We start from the raw sequence: 24,761 nt of genomic DNA, 5'->3' as shown, positions 1-24,761 counted from the left end.
ATTGGAGAGTGTGGTACAGTCCAGGCGAGAGACGTCGCGACCTGGAGTGCAAAGAGGTCGCCTAGCAACCAAAAAGTGTGGTCTTGAGGGTTGACCGTGCCTGGCTGGCTAAAGGAGGCCCCGCCCACTTCCTGGCCCGGTCCAGCGCGCGCAGCCTGCAGGTCACTCCGCCCTACGTAGGGGGGCGGGCAGAAGCTTCTTATTGGTCCGCTCTCCGGAAGCGACGGAATTCGGAGACTTTCCCAAAGCCGGTTGAACTCGGGGCGGCTGCGTGTGGTAGCGCGGTACGTGGTGGCTTCGTGGCCCCGGGACGCGTGGGGAAGGGAAGCGCGCAGCCGAGGCGCGTCCCGGGCTCTGGATGATACCCCACCTCCCGCCCAGCTCGGCCTGTTTCCTCCCATTGCAGTGGTAGAGCATGGCCTGCTCAGGGCACTTCCAGACCCTAGCGCTCTGCCAACCGACGGCCTTGGTGGTCGGGGGATATCTCAGCGATTAGGACGGCACAGAGGGGGCTCAGGGATTCCTACTGGCTCCAGGCCCCGGCGTGACCGATCTTCCCGTTCCCAGACCCCCCAGCGCAGGCCAGTATGTTCATGCTAGTGGAGATGGTGGACACCGTGCGAATCCCCCCGTGGCAGTTTGAGAGGAATCTCAATGACTCCATTGCCGAGGAGCTGAACAAGAAGTTGGCCAACAAGGTACTGGGCCCACAGGGTAGAGGGTCAGCTTTGGCACGGAAGACCCCGTGCAGGCCTGGGCTTGGTGGTGCCAAACCTTGGTCTTGGGCAAGTAGCATAACTCTAGAACCTCGGTTTCATCTGTCTAAGGGGATGGAGGTAATCCTTACTTTACAAGGGAGCTTAAAAAGCCAGCATCCAAACCCACTGTCCTGGAGTAGATTCCCACCCATAGCAACCCTATAGGACAGAGTAGAACTGCCCAGAGGGTTTCCAAGGCCATAATCTTTACAGGAGGAGCTCTGGTGGTGTAGTGCCTAAGGCACTTGACTGCTAACCAGAAGGCTGGTGGTTCAAACCCACCAGCCACTCCCTGGAAGGAAAGGTGGGCAATCTACTTCCGTAGTGATGCCGCCTCAGAAACCCAAGGAGGGGCCGCTGAGTCAGGATCGATTCAACAATGAGTTAATCTTTACAGAAGCAGACTGCCACATCTTTCTCATGCATAGTGGCCGATGGGTTCAAAACTCCAACCTTTCAGTTCGTAGCCGAGCGTTTAACCACTGCGCCATCTGGGCTTCTTACAAAGTGGTAAGAGGGGATCAAAGGAGAAAATGGATTTGAAAAAGTGCTGTTACTGGGAATGGCTAGATTACACACTCCCAAATTACTTTGCAACATCAGACAAATCACTTACCCTCTCTGGGCTTCAGCTTCTATTTTTGAAATAGGAGTCATAATTGCTGCCCTACCACATTGTTTTGTGACTCCCAGAGGCTCTAGCAACATAGAATTAACGGTCAGGGGGTTTATTCATTCATTTCTGCAAGAAATACCTGTGCGTTTTCTTTGTGCCAAGCTGGCCGTGCCTTCGTGCCAGCTCTTCAGAGGCTTCCCCCAGCCTTTTCTGTGCTAACCCTCCAGGTTAGTTAGTCTCTGTCCCATCACCCTCCCCTTAGCACTTACCACTGTTTTTTCTTTTTAATTTTTGTTGTAATTTGGGTGAAAGTTTACAGAGCAAATTCATTTTCCACACAGCAGTTCATACGCAGTTTGTGTCGTGACATTGACTAGTTCCCCACAGTGTAATAGCTCTCTTCCCACTTCCTCCCCATGGTTACCTCTTCCCTGTGCCCTTCGCTCCCATGCACTCCGCCCTCCGCGCTGTCTCCCTGGGCAGACACCGCCCGTCTGTTCTCCCATGATTGATAGCTCCAAGGAGTGTATCTAGCACTTTCCGAACTTTCGTGTTTTTGTATGTTTGTTTCCTTGGTGATGTTTTTCTCTTTGTCCGTGAGGCCAGGGACTTTGTGTCTGTCTTCTCTGTGGTGTCCCCTGCACCTAGCCACACTGTGTACCAAGTGTGTACTAGGTGTTCCATATATGCCTGTTGATTGAATAAATGAACAGATGAGTGTCTGCCCTGTAGTCCGGTGGACAAAGCAGTTGCATGTGTATTGACATTTGGGGTGAGCGAAGGTAAGAACATGTGTCTGCAAGCCTGTGCAGTGAAGGAACTTCACTTGGAATCGGGGGGAGGCAAGTGGCTTGGTTGGGAGGTGGTGCTGTGGCTGAGATCTGATCGTGAGGAACAGCTAACTGCGGCATTTATTTTTGGGGTTGGAGGGAACTAGGCTTAGAGAAGAGCTGAGCTGACAGTGGAAATAGCACGTGCAAGGGTACTGTGGCAGGAACCATGTATGGAGGAGGCGAGACGGGAGGGAAGCTGGCGTTTCCAGTGCTGGGCCGTGCGGGGCCTGGCTTCACCCTTAGAGCATTGAGACGTGAAGGGATGAAAGAAGCCGGAGGGAGGATTGGCTGGCTTTAGACGGGTGGCCGAGGCCACAGCAGGGAGGTGGATAGAGGTGGGGTTGTTAACTTGGGGGCAGAACTCATGGAGGCCTTACGGATGGCTGCTGTTTACAGGAGGTGAGAGGTCTGTGGGGGTACCAGGTATGAGCATCATGGGAGGGGGAAGGTGTGAAGAAGTCCTTGAAGGGCACGCAGTTCCTTTGGGGCTCGAGTCCTTCAGCACGTAGGTGAGGGATGAGAGACACGTCTCTGGACTTGGGTCATTTGAGAGGAGGCCGCTCAGAAGAGGTTCTGTGGCCTGGCCAGGTCAGCCTGTGCCCTGATGGCGGTGTGGTCTGGCCTGGCTGTGTCTCTGAGCTGCTCACTCCTGGCACAGTGCGGCCCGGTCTCTGATCAGGGAGTGGTGGCGCTGGTGGCAGATGAGGAGACACTGAGCACCCCGCTGTTTGGAGCACGTGGGGTGGGGAAGGGGCCTGGGCTGCTTGGTACCCCCCTCGTTCTCTGCTGGCTCAGGGCCCTGGTGCTGTGTCATTGGGCCAGCCTTTGGTGTGTGTCTGAGACTGTACAGTCAGGGTGGGGATTAGCTGCTGTTCTGACGCTCACTGGGATAGGAGGCTCTACCCTGGACTTGGGGGCAGTGGGATGTGTGGGTTTAACCAGAGGCCTCTCTACCACCCACCTTACAAGGAAAAGCTGTCGCCCTTGACTCGTGTCACTGCGTGTGTGTCGGGCACCAGCACAGAGCCGCACATCTGTCCTCTTTAACAGCTCGCAGCCTGGCATGTCCTGTTTTTGCAGTTGAGGGAACTCAGAGAGGTGAAGTGACCCCACAGAGGTCACACAGCGAGCAGGGGAGCTGGGATTATAACCTAGCCGGTCTTGCATCAAAGGCTCTCTTTCCAGAGCCCCATGTTCTTCTGAGGTTTCTTCTCCGTAGTCACCTCAGCTTCAGCCCCAACTCATTCTGTCTGCAACGCAATGCAATGCACTGCCTTTGAGTCGGATCCATTCTGTCGGTTGGACGGGGATAATTAGACCTGCCTGGTGGTGGGAGGGTCTCAGGAGAGACTGCCCGGGGAGTTGGGTCACTGTGGGCATACACGTGTGTGTACACATATGCACACAGGTCGTGTACAACGTGGGACTCTGCATCTGTCTGTTTGACATCACCAAGCTGGAGGACGCCTACGTGTTCCCGGGGGATGGTGCATCGCACACCAAAGGTGGGTGTTCTGGGGCACTGGAGGTCTTGGGGCTTGGTTTCCTGTAGCAAGAAGTCACATACCCCAGACATGGCTGAGGGTGGTGGGAGTCCTGGGCTGGGGGTTAGAAGACCTGGGCCTAGTCCTGACTCTGCCAGGAATCGACTAGTGGAATCGTCTTCTCTCTCTGGGCCTCAGTTTCCTCACCTGTAAGACATGAGAGGTTGGAGAGGGTATTCTGAGGGCCTTCTCCAGCTCTGGGGTCCTGGCACCCTGTGGTCTTATCTATACCTAAGCCTTGCTCTGGGCTGGCCTTTAGGGCGCTCACTGTCTGGTGCAGGGCTGCCAGCTGATGGCAGTGTGCATGCTGTGACCGTTGCTGGGTTAGGAGGATGGAGTGCAGGGGTGAGTGCGGCTGCCTGTCTGGGCAGGGGGATGGTTGGGGCAGGGGGCCTTGGCGGGGCAGTGGGGTGTAATGGGTAAAAGCGTGCCCCGAGTTCAGACCCCGATCCTGCGCCTTACCTGCTGTGTGCTCTGAGCAGGGTAAATAAACCAAACCCGTTGCTGTTGAGTCAGTTCTGACTCATAGAGCCTGTAAGGGAGAGTCGAACTGCCCCGTGGGTGCATGGCGTCAGTTCCGGCTGACTGATGGCACGTGACCCCGGGTGTGTTACGAGTAGAACCGTGCTCCAGAGGACCTCCAGCGGCTGTTATTTCAGAGTTAGATCACCAGACTGTTCTTTTGAGGTACCTGTGGTGGACTCGAACCACCAACCCTATAGTTAGCAGCTAGGCATGTTATAAACCATTTGCCTCACCCGGAGACTGCAAACTGCAGTTAATGGACGGTTTTCTGCTGCGGGACTGGTGCAGGTTGATGGGTTAGCACGGATGAAGCTCTTAGAGCCTGGGCGGCTCAGTGACGTGACTTTTCTCAAGCTTTTCTCCCCTTGCTGTCGTCTGTGTGTCAGTTGGCTTTGCTGCACCGTCTCAGCAGTGCTCACTGCTCTCTGGATTCTGGGGTCAGCTGGCAGGCTTCTTGAGCGGGCTGGACTGGGGCTGCACGCTCTGGGGTGGCCGCACCGTGGGGTGATTGGTCAGGGGCCTCAGCTGGGCTGGCACGCTCTCCGGGAGGCTAGACGGGCCTCGCTCCCTGGGCAGGCTTGGGGTTCCAGAGCGCACCAGGGTGGGGGCCCCAGTGCCCACGTGCCCTTCAGGCCACTGTCACATACACTTACTTCTCATTGGTCAAAGCCTGTCACGTGGCCGGGGCCAGCATCAGGGACCGGAGAGATTCCACCGTGTGAGGCACTGCAAGGTCATGTGGGGAAGGGGTGTGTTTTTGGAGATGGCAGGGAATGGCCAGCAAGACCTGGAAGGCTCCTTAGAAATGTTGATTCTCCGCCTGCCCCAGACCTACTGAATTGAGTTTCTGGAGGTGGCCCCTACCCCCTAACTGTTTAACCAGGTGCCAGGTGATCTTTACACAAGCCCACGTCTGAGAAACGCCTGGAGCCCCCTGCACTAGGCACGCGGGTCAGCCTGTCAGGATAGGACGGAGGATGACGGGATGGGGGGCTGCCTGGCCTCGGTGTCTGGGAATCCAGAGACTTGATTGGCTCCTGTGGATGAGAGCCTGGGGAACGGCCGTGTCTGTGGGACTAGGAGCCCTTTCTGGAGCAGAAACAAGACTGCAAAGTAAAGGTCTCTGGAGCTCTGGCGGCACAGTGCCTAAGACATCTGACTGCTAACCAGAAGGTTGGCGGTTCAAACCAAACAGCCGCTCCGCGGAAGGAAGATTGGGCAGTCTACTTCCATAAAGATTTACCATCTTAGAAACCCAAAGGGGGTTGGTTGCTATGAGTCAGAATTGACTCAGTGGCAGTGGGCTTGGTTTTGATTTTTGGTTGGCAGGTAATTTTGGGTTGCTACCTTCCACACCTCCAAGGTAGTATTTCCTTAGCTTTAAGCCTCCATGGTTCCCCTATCAACAGACTACCCCAAATGAGCAGATGACAGCTGGCCAACCCAGAAAGTCTGAACCCCACTGAGTGCCCTCTGGCAAGCAGCTCCACCTCCACGCCTGGAATGCACAGGGTGGCGGGACAGGGAACAACTAATAGAAAGAGGGTCATAAAACCCTTTGCGGTACATTCAGTGTCCTGTGAAAACTTAGTAATTATAATCAAGCTGTGGCTACAAGTCTGCAAAAAAAAAAAAAAAAAAATGCAGCCAAGTGTCCCTGTCTGCTTGGGCCAGTTCTTTTTTTTTAAACTGACATCTGAGTGTTTCATGATTTTGATGCTATCAGTGGAATGTTTTGATTTCTGACTGTTAAGGGTGCTGGAACAGAGAAGTACAGTTGAATTTTGTGTATTTACCATGTGCCCTGCAATCTTCCCAAATCGTTATTAGTTCTAGAAGCTTTCTTTGACTTAAGACTTTCTTGTATGTGTGTGTGACTTGGGTGAGAATTGAAGAGCAAATTGCTTTCCCATTCAGCTATCTGTACACATCTTGCTTGGTGACATTGGTTGCAATCTCTTCAGTGTAGCAGCTCTCTTCCCACCTCCTCCTTGGCTCCCCCTTCCCATGGCCCCTCTTTCCTGCCTCTTGCTGCCTTCTGAGCTTTGTTTTGGGGCATATGCTGCCCTTTTGGTCTTAGGAGCACGTTTCTTCCTGGGGTGGTTATTTACTTTGTAGACCTGTCTGTTGTTTGGCTGAAAGCTGATCCTTGGAAGTGAGTTCAATTCCAGGCCTGAAGGGTGTCTGAGGGCCACAGTCTTGAGGGTTCCACCAGGGAGTTTGGTCTTTCCTATGAATTTGAACTTTTTTCTATCTTTTTCTCCCGCTCTGTCCGGTGTCTTCTACCGTGATCCCGATCAGAGTGGTCGGTAGTGGCAGCTGGGCACCATCTAGTTGTTCTGGTCTCAGGGTAGTGGAGGCTGTGGTTCGTGAAGCCCGTTAGTCCTTTGGACTAATTGTTTCTCTGAGTCTTTGATTCTCTTCACTCCTGCAGTAGTGCATCTTAGATGGCCACTTGCAAGCTTTTATGAGCCTCGTTGCAGCTCACCCAAGGGTGGTGTAGAACATCGTCTTTGTGGACTGTGTTGTGGGCTCTGCCCAGTTGACTCTCTGCTCTGATGTGAATCTTGGGCAACTCCACCTCTCTCAGCCTGTTTCTTCATCCGTAAAGTGGGGACTGAGCTTGCAGTTTTGAGGGTCCTCTCAGCCCGTCAAGCACCATGCAGGGTGAGTTACTACTTTGTGTGTGTGTGGCTGGGAGTCACCGTGCTTTGGGGATGACTCTGGGCTCCGGGCCCTGGACCCCCTCTCCTCTGACTCCCCCTGCTGTCACCCCCAGGGCTTATGGCTGAGTGTGTGACGAAGAAGCATCGCAGGGCACCAGGTGACTCCACGCCTTTGCCTGTGTGTTGAGGAATCATCCCCTGCCGGGGCCTCAGCTGCTTTGCTCTGTGACCCGGGGACCGGCTGCCTTCCCTCTCTGAGGCTCAGCCTCCAGGTCTGTAAAAACAGACCTCTGAGGCTTAAAGCAGAGAAACTCCGTGAAGCTTCTTGATCTAGCACCTGGTGCGTCTGAAGGGCTTACAGGATGTTGCCTTCATGGTTTGTGGTGCTGAGCTTGGCTGAATGTGCCCACCTGGTCAGCCCTGTGTCCCAGGCCACGGGGCCCAGCCGCCTCTGGGAAGCCCCTCTTGGCCTGCTCTGCTCCCCCAGCCCAGGCTGGGTTAGGGCCGGCTTCCGCTCCACAGCCTTTTAGTGTGTTGTCTGATTTTGAATGTGGTTGTTCCCCACTGGGCGCTCCCTGGGAACAGCCTCTAAGCCCAGTGCCCAGCACAAGCCTGGTGGAGGGCAGTGAGGGCTTATCCATCCAAACAGGGTGTTTGGTCCCGTGGGGATGGGGTTTTTCTGTTCCACGTGTAAGTGGCTCCAGGCTGCCCTCATCTGCTCTCCGGGAGGCCGGCGCGAGGCTCTGAGCTCACCCACAGTTCCCAGCAAGGGGCTGTCTCCTGCCTGCCTCCCCACGGGGTGCGAGGGTGGGTGAGGAGGCAGGGAGCCAGGCCGATGCTGACAGAGCAGGCCGCCAAGGGCAGAAGCCTGTGTTTAGGGGACTAACTAAGCCTGTTCAGTAGGTGGCCAGGAAGGCAGGATTCCACCTGCTGGTCCTGTCTGGTGGGTACAGAAAGATGTGTGGCTCCCTGGTGGCCGAATGGGCCACTTACCAGCTCTGTGGCTGGGAGCAGGTTGCCAGTCTTTCCAAGACAAGTCCTCGTCCTCACAGGGGGATCGTGACCTCCGACACAGGGTGGGCTGTGACAGGCAGCCTCTTTGTTAGTCTTGATCCCTGGAGGGGTTCAGGCCAATGGGGACGGCCCAAGGAACTGCTTCCTCCAGCTTGGGGTCAAAGCCCAGGATGTGAGTGCAGAACCCACCTGGCTCCTTCCTTGGGTGTTTTGCTCGGCGCCAGCCCTGCCCTCCACTCGTTTCAGGGCAATTTTAGCTTCCTGTTCCAGGTCAGTGCTCTGCCTGGGGCAGGTGCCAATCGCAGGAGCAGGAAACTCATTTCCAAACCTGGCTCCTTTTCCAGTGGCTTCAGCCCTTTCTGGAACTGAAGGGGGACCCTGGAAGAAGGTTGGAATTGTTGGCATTATTGCTAGCCCAGAATCGGGGTCCAGGTGTGACTCCCTCCGGACAGACCTGGGAGCCAGCCCTCTTTTCTGGTGCCGAACTCTGGGCCCTGAAAGGGACAGATGAGGGTCCCGGCAGCTCAGTGAGTGGTCTGGGCCCAGAGGGTCTGAGAGTGGACGCTGGGCAGGGTCCCTGAGCAGCCCTGTCAGCCTCTGGCAGTGGTGCTGGTGGGCAGGGTCAGTGGCGGGAAGTGGGAACGGCCCCGTCTCGGTGCCTGCCCCTTGATGATGATGCCCCCTATTTCTTTCCAGTCCATTTCCGCTACGTGGTGTTCCACCCGTTCCTGGACGAGATTCTGATCGGGAAGATTAAAGGCTGCAGCCCGGAGGGGGTGCACGGTGAGGCAGCCCTGACTGTTGGCCAAGACCCAGTGTGTCACGTGGTGGTGGGCCTCCCTCCAGGGGCTGGGTCAGACACAGAACACAGTCTTCTGGGCACGAAGCTGGCGGCGCTGACCCAGAGTCCTCGGAGCCCACCGGTCCCTGCTGTGTGCAGTGTCCACCACCTCAGGTTTTGGTGACCAGTGGTGGCCTTTGCCCAGGGCTGCAGGTCATGTGGGCAGAAGCCACAGGGCCATGGGGCCAGGATGGGTAGGGGCCTAGAGTCCTGTGGAGACACTTGCCGGTGGGGGAGCACAGGACATGGTCTGAGTGCCAGGCCTCTCGGTGTGTCACTGTCCACCGTGAACCCCACCCCACGTGTCACTTTCCTCTCTTCCAGTCTCTCTCGGGTTCTTTGATGACATTCTCATTCCCCCGGAGTCTCTGCAGCAGCCAGCCAAGTTGTATCCTCCCAGGGTTAAACGGGTTACAAGGAGCTCAGACTTCTTCTTGGGGTGCCCCTTGGTCTGCGATCTGATGGCGCTGGCCTCTGGGCCTGCCCCTCCAGCCCCCACTTTTGTCCTAGAAGTGCTGACCTGCCTGTATCTCGCACACTGATCACAGTGTCCACACGTCTGTCTGTCTGTCAGGGCAGTCAGGCTTGGTGGTGCAGGCTGTGGTGTCCGTGGGGCTCTGCCCCTTCCTGCTGTGTCTCCCTACCTCCTCAGAGATCTGTTCCCGGGAGCTTTGCCTGAGTCACCCACCCCCGGCCACTGAGGGCTGGGCTCACTGTTCCTCCTGGGTTCCCCTGTTGTCCGTCAGCCCTCACCTTGCTGCTCTGGTGTTCCTGTGAGTCTGTCTCCTAACCTGACTGTCCTCACAGGGACTGTGAGGGAGGGACCCCATCTTGTCACAACTGTACCCGCCGTGCCCAGCCTGGCACAGAAGAGAGGCAGTGTGCCTCCGAGGTGGCCTGTTTGTCCAGAGCTGACAGGAGCCTGCTGGCGGGACAGCCACCAGAGGGCAGCATGGCTCCTCGGTGTGGGCTTGGTGAAGGGGGGGAGGGGACCCTAGGGAACTGGGGCGGCCTGAGGGGGTTCTTGGGTCGGCTGACAGCTTTGGCTGGGCCTGTGTGTGACCTGGGCTGGTCTCTTCACCTCGTGCTGTGGGCTTTCAGGCTAGTGTGTCTGTGCTGGAAAACACGTTATTTAGTCCCCACAATGACCCTAGTAGGTCTGGTTACAATCCCTTCATTGCAGATGGAACAGTGAGGCACAGAGAGGTTGGGACATCTTTACCCCAATCACGAGGCTGGTGGGTAGTGGACAGAATTTGAACTTGGCAGTTGGCCTCTGATGGGACATGTGGGCTCTGCCTCAGACTCAATGGGAAGCAGATCTCAGGGGCAGGGAGTGGACCCCACGCACCAGGGTGGCAGACACTGGGGTCACTCCCCACCCCAAGGTGGGCCTCCCACTCTGACACTGAAGGTGTGTGTGTTCCTGACCATGGTGCCCAGCTGCGGCCTGAGTTCTGGCCTCTGACCTCCTGCCCCTCACTGCAGGACCCAGGCCTGGCCCAGGCCCTGTCCTTGTTGTCACACCTGGGGCTGGGGCCTGCTTTTCCTCAGCACTATGCCCTTGGGGTCAGCCCCTATGGGAACCCAGGAGCCACCCCAGCGCTCCCAGCCAGCACAGGCCCCCCGTGGCAGGTTGTCCCCTTGACCCCGGGTCCTGCCAGCGATGAAGCAGAGCAGGTGTGGGTGTGGGAGTACGAGACCGAGGAGGGCGCGCACGACCTGTACATGGACGTCGGCGAGGAGGTCCGCTTCCGGGTGGTGGACGAGAGCTTCATGGACACGTCCCCGACTGGGCCCAGCTCAGCAGAGGCCACCTCTTCCAGTGAGGAGCTGCCCCGGAAGGAGGCGCCGTACACGCTCGTGGTGAGGTCCCGAAGCTGCTGTGTGGTGGGAGGGCAGCTTGGGGGTTCTGCTCCCAGAGCTCCTCCCCCAGCAAGCGGGTCAGGGTCCAGGGCCTGGTGGTGTTCTCACACTTGTCCTGTGAGCCTCAGTTTCTCAGGCCTGGCTTGTGAACCTGAGTCACAGGCCTGCTGTGAGGCTTTGTTGTGTGGTAAAGCTGTTGTAGGGTGGGCAAGAGTCAGAGCCCAGCCTGCAGCCAGGCCAGAGCCAGAGCTGGACGGACGGCAGGGGCACTGTGAGTGGGTTTTAGGGGAGAAGGGGCTGGGGAGATGAGTAAAGCCAAGGGGGAAGGCTTCAGGGGAGGCCGAGCCTCAGAGCTGCTCCCAGTCGAGGCAGGCTGGGCCTGAGGCGGCCACTGTGGGCGAACGGTGCTGGTGGGGCTCCTTAGCCACATCTGGCTAGGGCCTGCTCTGCCTTTTACCCTCATGATGCTGGTCAGTGACAGCTAAGAAAAGGAGGGTTCCAGGGGCCTGGGCTGATGGGGGGGTCCCTGGGTTGTTCTGGGGAGGCCACTGTATCTGTCAGAAAGGCGGGTGGCCAGCATATCCCCTCTGCATGTTTGCTAGCTGGGCCTCATCAGGGCCTTTCTGGCAGGACTAGACCCACTGGTGGGCAGTTGGGCACCAAAGGGTAAGGAAGAGTGTACCTGACGTTGGCTGAGGCCTTAGGGCCCGTGGCCAGGCCCCTGTGAGCCCGCCTCCTTACAGGCCTCAGTGGGAGGTGGGGCGGGAGACGTGAGCTGTGTGCCCCAGTTGTGCCCGTGGGGCTCTGGGATCCACCCCCCCCCCCCCCCCGCCCACACTGGGCCCTGCCTGTAAGTGCAGTGGGCCTGTCTCCTCTCTCTACCCCAGGGCTCCATTAGTGAGCCAGGCCTGGGCCTTCTCTCCTGGTGGACCAGCACTTAGCTCGGATTGGCCCATGGGTCCTGCCCAGTCTGGCAGACCTGCCCCAGCCATCAGGAAGTGGTGCAGCCGGAAGACAGGCAGCAGCTGAGACAGACGCCAGGAGCAGCCCTCCCCACCGAGCTGGAGGTGCAGCTGGAGAGCTCGGCCCCCAGGCCCCCAGGCCCCCAGCTCCCTGGTGCTCTCCTCCAGGAGCTGCCTCCAGAGCCTCGCAGCCCCATGGACACCTGCCTTTGGGTGACAGCAGAGACACTGAATAAACAGTAGCCCCATCAGTGGGGGGCTGCCCTCATCTCTACCGACAGCCAGTGTTGTGATCTAAGGTCATTGATTGCCGCAGCTTGGATGGCATGTCCCCAAGTCATTTCTGGGTATGACTTCCACCCCCTCCAGGAAAGGCAGGCGGGCCTGTGGGTCGTCGAGGGCCCTGGGCTGTATCCGTGAAGTCACACAGAGGTGAGGCCGGCCCTGGGTAGCTGCTTCTGGACCGGGAGCTCCAGCTGCTGCCAAGTCTAGCTGCTAGGGACACTACTTCCCTGCAGCATTTGGGGGCGGGGCAGGGGTAGCCCCTAAGCTCAGCCAGACCAGCCCCTTCATCACAGACTTGTGAGGCGCCCTGGCCTAGGGTGAAGGGGCAGTGACCACACTCCAGCTGGCGGCCTGGGGCCAGCTATCACCCCAGCTCAGCTCGGCTCCTGCTAAGAATGGCCTGAGTCTGCTAGTGATGCCACAGGTCTGGGTACCAGGGCAGGTGCCACTGTTGGTTCAGCAGAGTGGCCTGGCCTGGTTCCTCCCGCTCCTTCACCCATTTCGGCTGGGCCCAGACACCCACTAGGTAGTAAGTCTCTCCTTGGTCACGTTGCTGCTGTGGGGCCTGTCTCCTGTGTAGGCCTCAGGCCCCTGCCCAAGCACTTTGGCCCACACCAGGCAGCAGCGTACGAAGGGTTGGGGAGGGTCAGCTGGTAGCACCCCAGGAAGGAGCAGCAGCTGTGGGCAGTGCTGTTCTCTGTCGCCTCCTCTTTGGAGTGAAGGGACAGGGCATGTGCTAGCTGTGACCTCGAGCAGACACTCTCAGGGCCCTCCTGTGCCCACCCTCAGGTGTCAGTGCTAAGCAGGACGCTGCCTTGGCATACTGGCACCCAGAGGGGGCATGAGGTGGCCTGGCACAGAGTTGGGCCGCAGCGCCCTAGCCCTAGGAGGCTGTGTTTCTAGCTTAAGAGCAGGGTGAAAGCCTGCCTTCTGGAAGACTCCACTGGGCCCAGCCAGGGAAGTATAGGAACCCCCGACGGGAGGGCAGGGTTGGGGGAGACCACCTGTGCCTGGCTCCCATTTCCTCTGCTGCAGTGTCCACCTTGGCTGAGAAGCCCCTCCCAGGGCCCGACTGGTAACAGCAAACAGCAGTAGTCTCACTTTCTGTAATTCTTATTTTCCTCACAAGAACAAAAGATTCTCTCAAGTCCTTCAGCCACCCGTGAAATGATTAGGCAGGAGAGAGACTTCTTTAGACGTTTTAGGAGGTGTCTTGTCATCAAAAATAGAGTGCATAGAACTGCTCAGGGTCTGAGCCAGAGAACCGGGAAGGCCGGTGGCTGGAGAGGCCCTGTGCTCGGTGGGCTGAAGAGGGGAGGGCAGGATGCTATGGCTGGCTCAGCTCCGGTTCTGACAAAGCACAAGGACTGCCCTTGTACGTGACCGAGCTGGGTCCGAGGTGGTGGGCAGGCGGGCAGTGGGTGAAGCGGGGGGCAGGGCTCAGTGCTGCAGCTCCTTCATCCTGTTCAGTGCACTGCCAGCCTGGAACCACTCAATCTGGGTCTCATTGAAGGTGTGGTTCAGCAAGATGGTCTCCTGGGTCCCATTGGGGTGCTTAATGATGCATTTCAGGGGCTGCGAGGCAGGGAAGTAGGTGTGGGTGGGTCTGAGTGCACCCAAGGGAGAGTGCTGGGGCCACGAGGGTCCTGCTGGGGTGAGCTGTGGGCCCTGGCTGGCCCTACCCCCTTCCCTTCTCCGGGGGTTGCCTAGAGGCTTCCAGGGCCCTCTCAGCTGTCACAAAGGTGGGGTCAGGTAGGAGGAGGGGAGGGTGGCTGTCCCCTTAGGAAGGCCCGGGGTATGTAGGGAAATGGCCTGACCTGCCTGCCCAGCAAACCTCCTCCTCCACTGACCTTGCCAGGGGCAAAGTCCTTCAGGCCCTGTATGGTGAGCTTGTCCACAGGGTGGATCTTGTTGTAGTCGGCCGGGTCAGCGAAGGTGAGGGGCAGCAGGCCCTGCTTCTTCAGGTTGGTTTCTGGAAGCCAGAGGGCACATTCAGTGGTTGGGGCAGGGCTCCTCACCCTGGGCCAGAGAGCTTCCTGCTCCAGATCCACCTGGGACCTGGGGGAGGCACAAGGCCCGGTCTGCCTGCTCCCAATGCCGGGTGACAGAAACAAATGTGCACCAGTGACTCTGACACCTTCCCTGCAGCAGGGCATAACCACCGTCAGCCCAGGTGTCCTGGGATTCAGTGCGTGGGCCTGCAGGTCTGGAAGCAAGACCACTGCTTGCCCAGAAGGAAAAGAGATGGGTATATGGGGCTCCGAGGCAAATCTGAGCAGAGGGCAGAAAGCTGAGGGTCACGGGCGTGGGGGACACACGAGCAGTGGACGTGCCAGGAGCTGGGCTCACAGCTCCGGGCCCGGTCAGCCAGGCCGTCAGAACGGGAGGGGGCTGATGGGCTCACCATGGATCCTAGCGAAGCTCTTGGTGATGATGGCCCGGCCCCCCAGGTGGCGGGGCTCCAGCGCCGCGTGCTCCCGACTTGAGCCCTCGCCATAGTTCTCATCTCCAATCACCACCCACCTGATGCCGTGTTTCTGCCAGGCAAGCAAGGTGTGAGGTTCCGACAGAGGGTCAGCCGAGGTGCCTAGTCAAGGGGCTAGGGCCCTTCCCTCACCTGCTCTCCGAGGGCAGGTGAAGCAGGGGTGCCCTGATCAGGCATGGCCCTGTGCAGCGGGCATGGGAAGATGGGACTGACCCACAGTGCTCAGCAGAGGCAGTCGGGGGTGCGTGGTGGGTGGGGTGTCACTCAGGACCAAGCTCTGGGGTGCACTGGGGGCAGGGGCACCAAAGTGCATTTCACGTGAAGCAGGCGTTCGAGCCAAAGTGTGGATGGGGAGAGGCCCTGTCAGCCCGGGGGCTGTGGGGCTGCCCCTGTGGACTGGAGCAGTGTCACCTGGAGAAGGCCCCACCCCAGAGCACCCTTGTCCCAGCCACCAGGGGGTGCCATGGTTCTGTTTCTCTAATAGAGTCCAGCAGCCCTGGGACCCTCCCGGTGCTCCCCGCCCTGCCCGGGCCCTCCCTGCGCTGGGACCCTCTGAGGGCCTGTTGCCAGGCCTCCTGTGGGCTCTTTCCTTCTGTGAGCTTCAGGTGGCCCTGACTTCCTCTCTTACAAGGTCTCCTCCAACCTTCTCAGGACTGGGCCTCCTGAAGGTTTCTCTCAGGTGGGGCCTGCATTGTTCACTGTCTCCAAGGAGAGCAGGGACTGGGCTTCACCCCACCTAAGCTGGGCCTCAACTCCTTCACCTGCCACAGGACTCCACCCCGGCTGGCTCCTCCTCCCGCTTCCCCGGCTGGCTCCTCCCCCCGCTCCCACTCTGCAGAAGAGGGGCTGTCCAGCATCACCCCCATCACTTCTGACCCACCTTGTAGTAGCGGGCAGTGTCCGGGACAGGCCCAAACTCCTGGGTGACGGCATTGCGTACGGAGTTGGCCTTGCCATTTTCGATGTTGATGGCGCCAATGAGCAGGTTGTTGGAGATGTTGTCCAGGTGCCCACGGAACTTGAGCCAGGGGCCAGCAGCTGAGATGTGGTCAGTGGTGCACTTCCCTTTGACCTGACGGGTGAGCAGAAAGGACAGAGGTCAGGGCTTGGCTATGAGTGGTAGATGAAGGGGAAGCCCTCTAGAGGCAGGCAGCAGGCCACTCAGCCTACAGGGACTCGGCCCAGCCCTCATCCATCCCCTCAAGGCCTGGGGCTGCTCGGCAAGCTCTCCAGGACGGAGTGCTCCCTCCCAGGACGGGAGCACTCCTGCAAGGACGGGTGCTCCCTTACAGGACATTCCCTCACTGACGGGGCGTTCAACAGGGGCACAGTCTGGCCAGGAAGGTAGCTGGTGCTCACTTGTTCACCCTGCAGGCCCTGGCCCCCAGCTCAGAAATGTCCAGGCTGGAAAGTCAACCAGACCCCATGGCAGAGACAGAGGAGCCAGAGGACATGTCTGTGTCACCACGGTCTGCCATGTGGGCACAGTACTGACTCATGGGTGCCTGGAGACCCTTTGTGAATAGGATACACTCCTGTCTGACCTGACCTGGGTCTGAGGCCCCTGGCCACACCATAAAGCCTGTGGCTGCTAGGCTCCCAAACGCAGGCCACACCCACTAATGGCTGACTAGAGCCTCAGGAGAATGGATGGCTCCTAGAGCTGGCATGTGGCGCCGCACCTGCCCACCCACTGGGGCGGCTCTCCCCAGTTGCTGCCAGATGGCCGACACCCCAGAATCCAGCGGGGTAGAGGCTGCCTGGCCGGGGCCACGGAGCAGGGTCCCGAACTCTGCGCTGCCCTCCCCTCTCAGCTCCCACCTTCATCTCCCGTCCCTCCTCCTAGGAGGGCACAGCAGCCCCCGGCCCTGCCTGATGCTCAGGAACTCGGGCCTCTGGCAGGTCCTGGCTGTCCTCCCTGCCCCAACGTGCTGACCTTGATGAGGATCTGCAAGTCCTCCAGATCTTTGCCATCCCACTTGTCAAAAGGCTCCAGGAGCTGCAGGCGCTGGCTGGTGGGGCTCACGTCCACCCGCTGGCCGCTGCTGTCCTTGGGGGGGTGCTGGTAGGTATCCTGCCCAGGGTCAAACTCCTGTGGCAGGGGACAGGGATGAACTGGGTGCTGGGTCCTCGGCCTCCATGGCATGGGCAGCAAGCGGCCCCACGCTTCCCTCCCAGGTGGGAACGAGGCCGCCCAGCAGGGGGCAGCAGCGCTGAGCACCGGGCCCTGGTGGCGGCCTCTGGCAGGGGGCAGCAGTGCCTGCTCACCGCTCGGGGCAGCTCATCGGCGTCCGGGGCCTCCAGCTTGAACTTCTGGCCGTCCTTGCCTGTGAGGAAGTCAGCCTCCGGGTTGAACTTGAGGGTGCCGGCGATGGCTAGGGCTGTGACAATCTGAAATGGAGTGGCTAGTTTGCTGGTTGGCACCAAACACCGCTCCTGTCTGCCACCCAGCATAAGCTTAGATCCAACACTTGAGGGAGCCCAGGACGTCGTCTCTTCTCCGAGGCTGGAGCTGTAGGAACGTCTGGGTCTGTAGGCTGTTGGGCTTGCATAGGACTCAAAGGCAATTCTGGCCTTTGCCCCTCCCTGCTGAGGGCCTGGGATTGCAGGCTGCCCTGGGCAGCAGGGGCCAGAGCCCGGCAGAGATGGGAGGGACACCTGGGTGGGGAAAGGCCAGCACCCCGAGGGCACGGGCACAGGAACGCCACAGGAAAGAAAATGGCCCCGATGGGTAGGGCTTGAACACCCAGAAGGGACCATTTAGTAAGCACTCACTGACAACACCAGTCCAGAGAGTGACTGTGCTGACAGTGGCTGCGTGGCAACCCCCTGGTGCTCGTGACAGTCACACTGACCAGAACACAGAGCCTTCACTTTGAAGGGGCTCCGCAGGCTCACCGCCCAGGACGGGCCCAGCCCTCCTCCACCAGCCGACGAGCTCAGCCATGCCACTTCACTGCCCGGCGCCCGGTGACCCTGTTGGGCTCACGGGAGGGGTGGGACTCGGCCCGCGCTCTCAAGCACTAACCCTACTGAAGAAACCCATCGTAACCGAGGGAGGCGGGGCAGGAAGTACCCGGGGAGCGTGATGCTCAGACAACCTGCTGTCCTGTGATGCCCACGGGGTCAGCGCTTGCCCAAGTCCCATGCCCTCCTCCTCCCCTGACTGGCCAGGAGCAGGGCCCGCTGGGGCTGATGCCTGGCTGGACGGGCTTACCTCTGGGGATGTGACGAAGGCATGGGTCTCAGGGTTGGCGTCGTTGCGGCCCGTGAAGTTCCTGTTGTAGGAGGTGACAATGGTGTTCTTCTCCCCCTTCTTGATGTCTTTTCTGCCAGGTCAGAGGGGACAGGGTCAGTCACCTGTCCCCTCCTGAGGGCAGACAAACCAAGTTCCTGTGACACGTGCAGCTCATGAGACAGGAGGGAAATGGAAGGCCCTCGAAGAAACACCTTCCTCCCTGGGACTCGCAAACACAGCTCAGAGGGCCCTCAGGATCACTGGGGCAGGCTTGAGACTGTGCAGTGGCCCAGCCCAAACTGGGCCGAGGTTCCTGACCCGGCTGCTCGCTCTGCTTCCCCCAGCCCCTCCCCCAGAGGGCCGTCCGAGCCCCTGGCTGTCCATTCGGATGCGGCCTCTGGTTTTCCTCCTTGGCAGTCTAGGCTCCAGCCTCAGTGCCTCTCCTGGGTTTGTCCCCTTTCCTTCCCCCCATTTTCTAGTCGTGCCTGGCAAAGACCCCAAGTACGCAGCAGCCTGGAGCTTGAGGTCTGGGGCTCGAGTCTCTTCCCTCCACCCGGACCTCTCTCCCAGCATCCGAGCCTCCACACCAAGAGCAGCCCTCACCTGTCCCACTGGCCAATGCAGGGCCCACAGGCGTTGGCCAGGACAATGCCACCCACATCCCGTAGGATCTGTGCCTGCAGGGAGAGAAGACAACAAAGACCTGAGCAGTGGGCAAATGGGTGACAGAAAGGGGGCCCAGCAGGTAGAGACAAGGTGCTGCACCGCAACCCAGGGCAGTCACTGGGCCTGCACCAGCCCCCAGGCCTGTAAGGGCGTGACTCGTCCAGCCTTGAAGTCACCTGACTCTGGTGGGTGGGGAGGCCAGGGACAGGGACATACTCACATAGCCATCCCGCTCAATGGTGGCACGGATCTGCTCGGAGCCTGGCGTGATGGTGAACTGGGACTTGCACTTGAGCCCGTGGGCCAGCGCCTGCTTGGCCACAGCTGCCGAGCGGCCCATGTCCTCATAACTCGAGTTGGTGCAGCTGCCGATCAGACCTGGTGTGTGGTGAGTGGCAGGGTCAGGTCAGGAGATGGGGACCGGAGTCTCACCGGACCTTACACCATCCAGACCTGGACAAGAGTCCACCAGCTGTGCTGGGCCAAAGACACTTTCCAACAGAGAAGAGCTGGCGGCAACCGAAATGTCCCACAACCAAGGACGGCCAATGGAAGGAACATAACGCACCCATTCAACGTATGTTATCAGGACGGCCTGGGTTTGTAATGATGTAACGTGCCTTTGTGTGCTCACCAGAAGCCTTACACCGAGACTGGACGGCGTCGCTGCCACCTGGGGCCCACGGCCACTGCCGGTTTGCTGCTTTTACGCTTTTGAGTATTTTTTACTGTTTTGTAATGGGAGGTGGAAAAATTCTTTTAAAAGGTTTATAAAAGTTATTCAGAAAGTCATTAAAAACTAGATGACATTATGCTGTTTACTTATATTAAGAGTCTTCTATCAACTCAGTGTCTTTTTTTTTCAAATTATTAAAACACCAAAGGTTTTTCATTTACTTCGACTAGTAAGGGTGAACACTTACTTGGCGGCCCTTTATGCAGACACCAAAAAAGCTCTTTCCACACATTAACTCACTCATGGCTCCCAACCACTGTAATGGGCTTTAAGTGTGAGCACTGTCCCCATTCTACAGATGGGGAACTGAAGCACAGAGAGGTTAAGTAATCTGCTCAAGGCCACACAGCTATCCTGGACTTCCTCCCTGAAGTGGCAGATGTTGGTTCCTAGCACCCCAGCATGTCCTTGTAGGTAAAGCATGTAAGTAAAATAAAGCAGCCTACCCACCAGCTTCTCCTTGGAAGGAAGGCTGGGCAAACTACTTCCATAGAGATACTGCCTCAGAAACCCAAGGAGAGGTCGCTATGAGTCCGATCCGACTTGACGGCAGTGAGTTTGAGAGTGGAAAACTAATACTCTTTCATGATAAAAACACTGAACAAACTAGGGATAGAACAGAACTTCTTCCACCTGATAAACAGTATGTGCCCAAAACATAAACAAAAACAACTAATATTATACTAGGAACTCTGGTAGCCTAAGGCACTTGCCTGCTAACCAGAAGGCTGGTGGTTCAAACCCACCAGCCACTCCTCGGAAAGAAGACTGGGCAATCTACTTCTGTAGTGATACCACCTTGGAAACCCAAAGAGAGGTTGCTATGAGTCGGATCTGACTTGATGGCAGTGAGTTTGGTTTTTTTTTTCCTAAGACGATGGCATGGTTGGTATGACAACATGTTTTAACCCAGAAATGCACATCCTCGTGTGTAGAGAAAAGCAGTCTCACCAAGTGACTGAGAACATGTTTCTAGTGGGGGTTGCAATCGGGTGTTCTAAAAAATTCTTGTTGGTTAATATTCTCCACAATGAACGTATGTTTCCTTCTGTGGTAGTTAAGTTTGTGTGTCAGCTTGGCTGGGCCTGGTTGAGTGGCTGGGCAGCTGGATGTAGTATTCTCCAGGATGAGACTGGCAATCAACTCCATGGTGGAATCTACTGTGAGCAGCTGAGTAGCTGCCTTAGGGAGCTTGTTTGCTTCCTGTATATAAGGGGAAGGCTTGGGAATGGTCTCTAGCTTTTGACATGCCTGAACCGTGCGTGTAGCTGAGACGTTACTCAGCAGCCTGCTATGATCTGCCCATCTTGGGACTTAAATGGACCTGAATTAATGGCCTGCCGTGTGGTTTGGTAGTATTGGGACTGTGCCTTATTACTTGTCAACCTTGGGCTTGTCAGCCTCAGCAGCCAGCAGCTGTCTGAGTGAAGAAAAGCCTCTAGCTCCAGTGGGCTGGGAGCAGGAGGCAGAGCTGAAGTCCAAGGTTGAGGGGCTTTCACCCAGCCCCTAGAGCCTGGCACTTTGAACTTGGATTTAAAGCCTCTAAACTGTAAGAGAATAAACTCCTGTTTCTTCAAGCCATCCCATTTGTGGTATATTCCTGTCAGAACGGTACCAAGTAACCAAAAGACCTTCATACCAAGAAAAAGTCATTTATAAAAAAGCCATAAAAAAAACACACTTTCAGTGGGTGGCTGTTTGGAAGGATACTCTGGTCCACCCAGGTGACACACCCTGAGTGACCGCATCCGGGGGGGAGGCTGGGAGGTACTCACCCACGCGGATGTCCAGCGGCCACCCCTCCTTCTCAGCCACATGACCCACTTCTGCCACAGGGTGGGCCAGGTCGGGGGTGAAGGGCCCGTTGATGTGCGGCTTCAGCTGAGGAAAGAGATACATGAAACATCAAGAGCATGGTGGGCACCAATCTTGGTGTGTGGGAGCTTCTATCCACAAGGGCCCCCCTGGCTGCCACTCACCAAGTCCCTGCAGAGGCCCAGGGAGCCAACGCCTGCTCCCAGGGCTCAGCCCTCGCCACGGAAGCCCCAACAGCGTTGGGAACCCCCAGCCTGCAAACTGGAGTCTCCACTCTGCACAGGAAGGAGTGGAAGCTCAGAAGTGATGTGTCTGGTCACGGTCACATAGCTCAGAGATGGCAGAGGCCTGGAAGGAATCAAGGACGCCTGCTTCCTAAGTCCATTACTGCCCATACTACACTGCTTTCAGCATCTTTTAACAAAAACGTACTGTAGGCCAAATGCTTTATATATGGTCGAACATGTTGCCATCAAGTTGATCTTCGCTCATAGCAACACTACAGGACAGAGGAGAACTGCCCCACGGGGTTTCCAAGGCTGTAAACATTTTGTCTGCTAGGCTGGGAATGAGAAATTCAAGAGGAATGGCACAGTATTCATCTTATATCCCATCCGAATTAAGACACCATCCGAAGAAGAGAGATGATGCATTGAACACAAACGACTGAAAACCAGAAGAACTGTAGGATGACATCAAGGATATCATAGATGCAGAAAACAAAAGGTCATTAAAAAGACAGGAAAGGAAGAAAAGACCAAAATGAGTATCTGAAGAGACTCTGAAACTTGCTCTTCAATGAAGAATACCTAAAGCAAATGACAAGATCAAAGAGCTGAACAGATTTCAACGAGCAGGTCAAGAAGACAGAGTCAATCATTATAATGAAATATGCAAAGACCTGGAGTTAGAAAACCAAAAGGGAAGGACACGCTCGACACTGCTCAAGCTACAATAACTGAAGAAAAAATTTAAGCCTCAAGTTGAAATATTGAAGGATTCTATGGGCAGAATTTTGAATGATGCAGGAAATATCAAAAGAGAGTAGAAGGAAAACACAGTCACTGCACCAAAAAGAACGGTCGACACTCATCCATTTCAGGAGGTGGCATACGATTAGGAACGAATGGCACTGACGGAGGAAGTTGAGGCTGCACTGAAGGGACTGGCAAAGAACAGGGCTCCAGGAACTGACAGAATAACCACTGAGATGTTCCAATGAACAGATGCCCCGCTGGAGGCACTCTCTTATCTATGCCAAGAAATTTGGAAAACAGCTACCTGGCCAACCGACTGGAAGAGATCCACATTTGTACCCATTCCAAAGAAAGGTGACCCCACAGAATGTGGAAATTATCAAATAATATTAATATCACATGTAAGTAAAATCTTGCTGAAGATCATTCAGACAGATGCAGCAGTACATTGATAGGGAACATCCAGAAATTCAAGCTGGATTCAGAAGAGGACGGATCTTGGCTGAAAGCAAAGAGTATCAGAAACATGTTTACTTGTTTTTTATTGACTATGCAAAAGCACTCAACTGTGTGGATCATAACCAATTATGGATAACATTGAGGAGAATGGGCATTCCAGAATACTTAATTGTGCTCATGAGGAAACTATACATAGATCGGGAGGCTGTCGTTCAAACAGAACAAGGGGATACTTCATGGTTTAAAATCAGGAAGGGAGTGCGTCAGGGTTGTATCCTTTCACCATACTTACTTCAGTTTGTATGCTGAGCAAATAATCTGACAAGCTAGACTATATGAAGAAGAATGTGGCATCAGGATTGGAGGAAGGCTCATTAACAACCTGTGATATGCAGATGACACAACTTTGCTTGCTGAAAGTGAAGATGACTTGAAGCACTTACTGATGAAGATTAAAGACTACAGTCTGCAGTATGGATTACATATCAACATAAAACAAAAATCCTCACAACTGGACCAATAAGCAGCATCACAATAAATGGATTGAAGTTGTCAAAGATTTCATATTACTTGGATCCACAATCAACACCAGTGGAAGAAGCAGTCAAGAAATCAGATGTTGCATTGCACTGGGCAAATCTGCTGCAAAAGACCTCTTTAAAGTGCTGAAAAGCAAAGATACCTCTTTAAAGACTTAGGTGTGCCTAACCCAAGCCATGGTGTTTTCAATCACTTCATATTCACATGAAAGCTGGACAACGAATAAGGAAGACCAAAGAGCTGATGCTTTTGAGTTATGGTGTTAGAGAAGAATACGGAAAGTACCATGGACTGCCAGCAGAACAAACAGATCTGTCCTGGAAGAAGTGCACCAGAATGCTCCTTGGAGGTGAGAATGCCAGACTTCATCTCACCTACTTTGGTCATGCTGTCAGGAGGGACCATTCTCTGGAGAAGGATGTCATGCTCGGTAAGGTGGAGGGTCAGTGAAAAGGGGGAAGGCCCTCAACGAGATGGACGGACACAGTGGCTGCAGTGATGGGCTCGGGGGTAGCAGGGACTGTGAGGCTGGTGCAGGACCGGGCCGTGTTTCGTTCTGTTGTGCACAGCATCGCTGTGAGTTAGAGCTGATTCAACAGCACCTAACAACAACAACAAACTTTTTATTTTATTTTAATGTCGTTTGGGAGAAAGTTTACAGGGCACATTCATTTTCCATCCAACAACTTATATAAACATTTTGTTTTGTGACATTAGTTGCAGTCCCTGCACCAGGGTGCCTTCATGTGCTCATATGTATTAATAACTGCGAAGCACTCAACAAAGCACCTGACACCCAGTAAGTGCCCAGTATGTGTCAGCAATTCTTGTTTCATGCACTGACTCATTTAACTCTCACAAGTGCCTTGTTTTACAGATGATTAAGTGAGGCCTGCAGAGATTAAGCGGCAGAGCTGGGATTTGAACCCATGCAGACTGGCTTCAGGGCCAAGGCCTGCTCTGTTGCTTTTCCTCTTGTGTTACGGTGTAACTCTGTGTTACTTGTGTAACTCTGTCCTGCAAGCCTCAGAAGCCCCCACCCTGCTCAGCCCTTGGCCCATGAAGTCTGGGCTTCGTTAAGCTGATGTGGGGCAAAGCAGCCGTTTCTAAACCAGCCCCTTTCACTCTCCCTGTGGGCCTGTCCCCAGCCACTTCAGGCAGCAGTTCGGAGAGCTACTGACAAGGGCTCCAGAGCTGAAAGGCCATGGAGGCAGGGACCCTCTGTTCCTCCCAAGCACTGAAACCCAGGGATCACTAGAAGCCCCCAGACGGGCCCTGAGCTGCCCCCCCCAGGAATCCCTTGGCCCTTACTCCCTTCCTCACCTCGTTGAGGTTAATTTCAATCAGCTGGTCATAATGGCAGCCAGGGTCAGGTACCAGGTGATCCTTGAACTCCTCAGCTATGCTGGCAATCTCTGAAATCAACAAGGGAAGGGGGCTGAAGCCTGTGGAACAGGAAGTGGGCTTGAAAGCTCACTCCCCACCTGGCACCGGCCAGACACCAGGCCTGGGCATTGACAGGGCGGCCAAAGGAACAAAAGAGCACAGGACACTGTCCTGACCCCAGGGAGCTTCCGGTCTAGCAAAGAAGCTATGGGTGAGACAGAGGACAGGCAACCAATGAGCTCAGAGTCGGAGAAGGCTGCCGGGAGCTAAGCAGAGCTGATTCTGAAGGAAAGAGAGGGAGGGGAAGGGCCTTCTGGACCAGGCTGGAAGCAAAGGACAAGCTCTCCCCAGGGCCCCACCTCTGGCTCCACCCAGCAGCCTTGTTCATCCTCCTCCACAGGTGCCTATGGGACCGTCCCCAGCCCCTGCTTCCTCCTGGAGCCTCAAAGCAGCAGAGCTAGAGCCTGGGGGCAGGGGTCGGGGGAGGAGGGAAGATGCTGGGAAAGTGGTTCCTGTTCCAGTTGTTTTCCTCCTCCCCCTGCTATGGGC

At 56.4% G+C, this 24,761-nt stretch overlaps 3 protein-coding genes across 3 annotated transcripts in view; 1 reads left to right on the top strand and 2 right to left on the bottom strand.

Moving 5' to 3' along the window:
* The window catches only part of CSDC2 (cold shock domain containing C2), a 23,862-nt gene extending 23,461 nt beyond the window's left edge, over positions 1 to 401 (bottom strand). The window contains exon 1 of the mRNA XM_007941778.1: positions 18 to 401. Coding sequence (XP_007939969.1) covers positions 18 to 401 — 384 coding nt within the window. The remainder of the gene's footprint in view (positions 1 to 17) is intronic.
* A 186-nt stretch (positions 402 to 587) lies between these two features.
* Positions 588 to 11,604, top strand: POLR3H (RNA polymerase III subunit H). Its single transcript, XM_007941708.2, has 6 exons — positions 588 to 698; positions 3,616 to 3,712; positions 8,653 to 8,739; positions 9,122 to 9,185; positions 10,462 to 10,663; positions 11,551 to 11,604. The coding sequence occupies exons 1-6, from the start codon at positions 588 to 590 to the stop codon at positions 11,602 to 11,604; spliced, it is 615 nt and encodes a 204-aa protein (XP_007939899.1).
* A 1,746-nt stretch (positions 11,605 to 13,350) lies between these two features.
* Positions 13,351 to 24,761, bottom strand: part of ACO2 (aconitase 2) — a 70,709-nt gene continuing 59,298 nt past the window's right edge. Inside the window, exons 8-18 of the mRNA XM_042781066.1 lie at positions 24,150 to 24,241; positions 20,811 to 20,916; positions 18,520 to 18,677; positions 18,237 to 18,310; positions 17,613 to 17,724; positions 16,664 to 16,786; positions 16,332 to 16,487; positions 15,276 to 15,467; positions 14,315 to 14,447; positions 13,761 to 13,882; positions 13,351 to 13,485 (exon numbers count right to left, since the gene is read on the bottom strand). Coding sequence (XP_042637000.1) covers positions 13,351 to 13,485; positions 13,761 to 13,882; positions 14,315 to 14,447; positions 15,276 to 15,467; positions 16,332 to 16,487; positions 16,664 to 16,786; positions 17,613 to 17,724; positions 18,237 to 18,310; positions 18,520 to 18,677; positions 20,811 to 20,916; positions 24,150 to 24,241 — 1,403 coding nt within the window. The remainder of the gene's footprint in view (positions 13,486 to 13,760; positions 13,883 to 14,314; positions 14,448 to 15,275; positions 15,468 to 16,331; positions 16,488 to 16,663; positions 16,787 to 17,612; positions 17,725 to 18,236; positions 18,311 to 18,519; positions 18,678 to 20,810; positions 20,917 to 24,149; positions 24,242 to 24,761) is intronic.

This window comes from Orycteropus afer, unplaced genomic scaffold (assembly GCF_000298275.1).
Source record: "Orycteropus afer afer isolate SDZICR_OR568_19922 unplaced genomic scaffold, OryAfe1.0 scaffold00083, whole genome shotgun sequence".
In the NCBI taxonomy this organism is placed as follows: domain Eukaryota; kingdom Metazoa; phylum Chordata; class Mammalia; order Tubulidentata; family Orycteropodidae; genus Orycteropus; species Orycteropus afer.
This window is presented reverse-complemented; position numbering and strand designations above follow the sequence as displayed.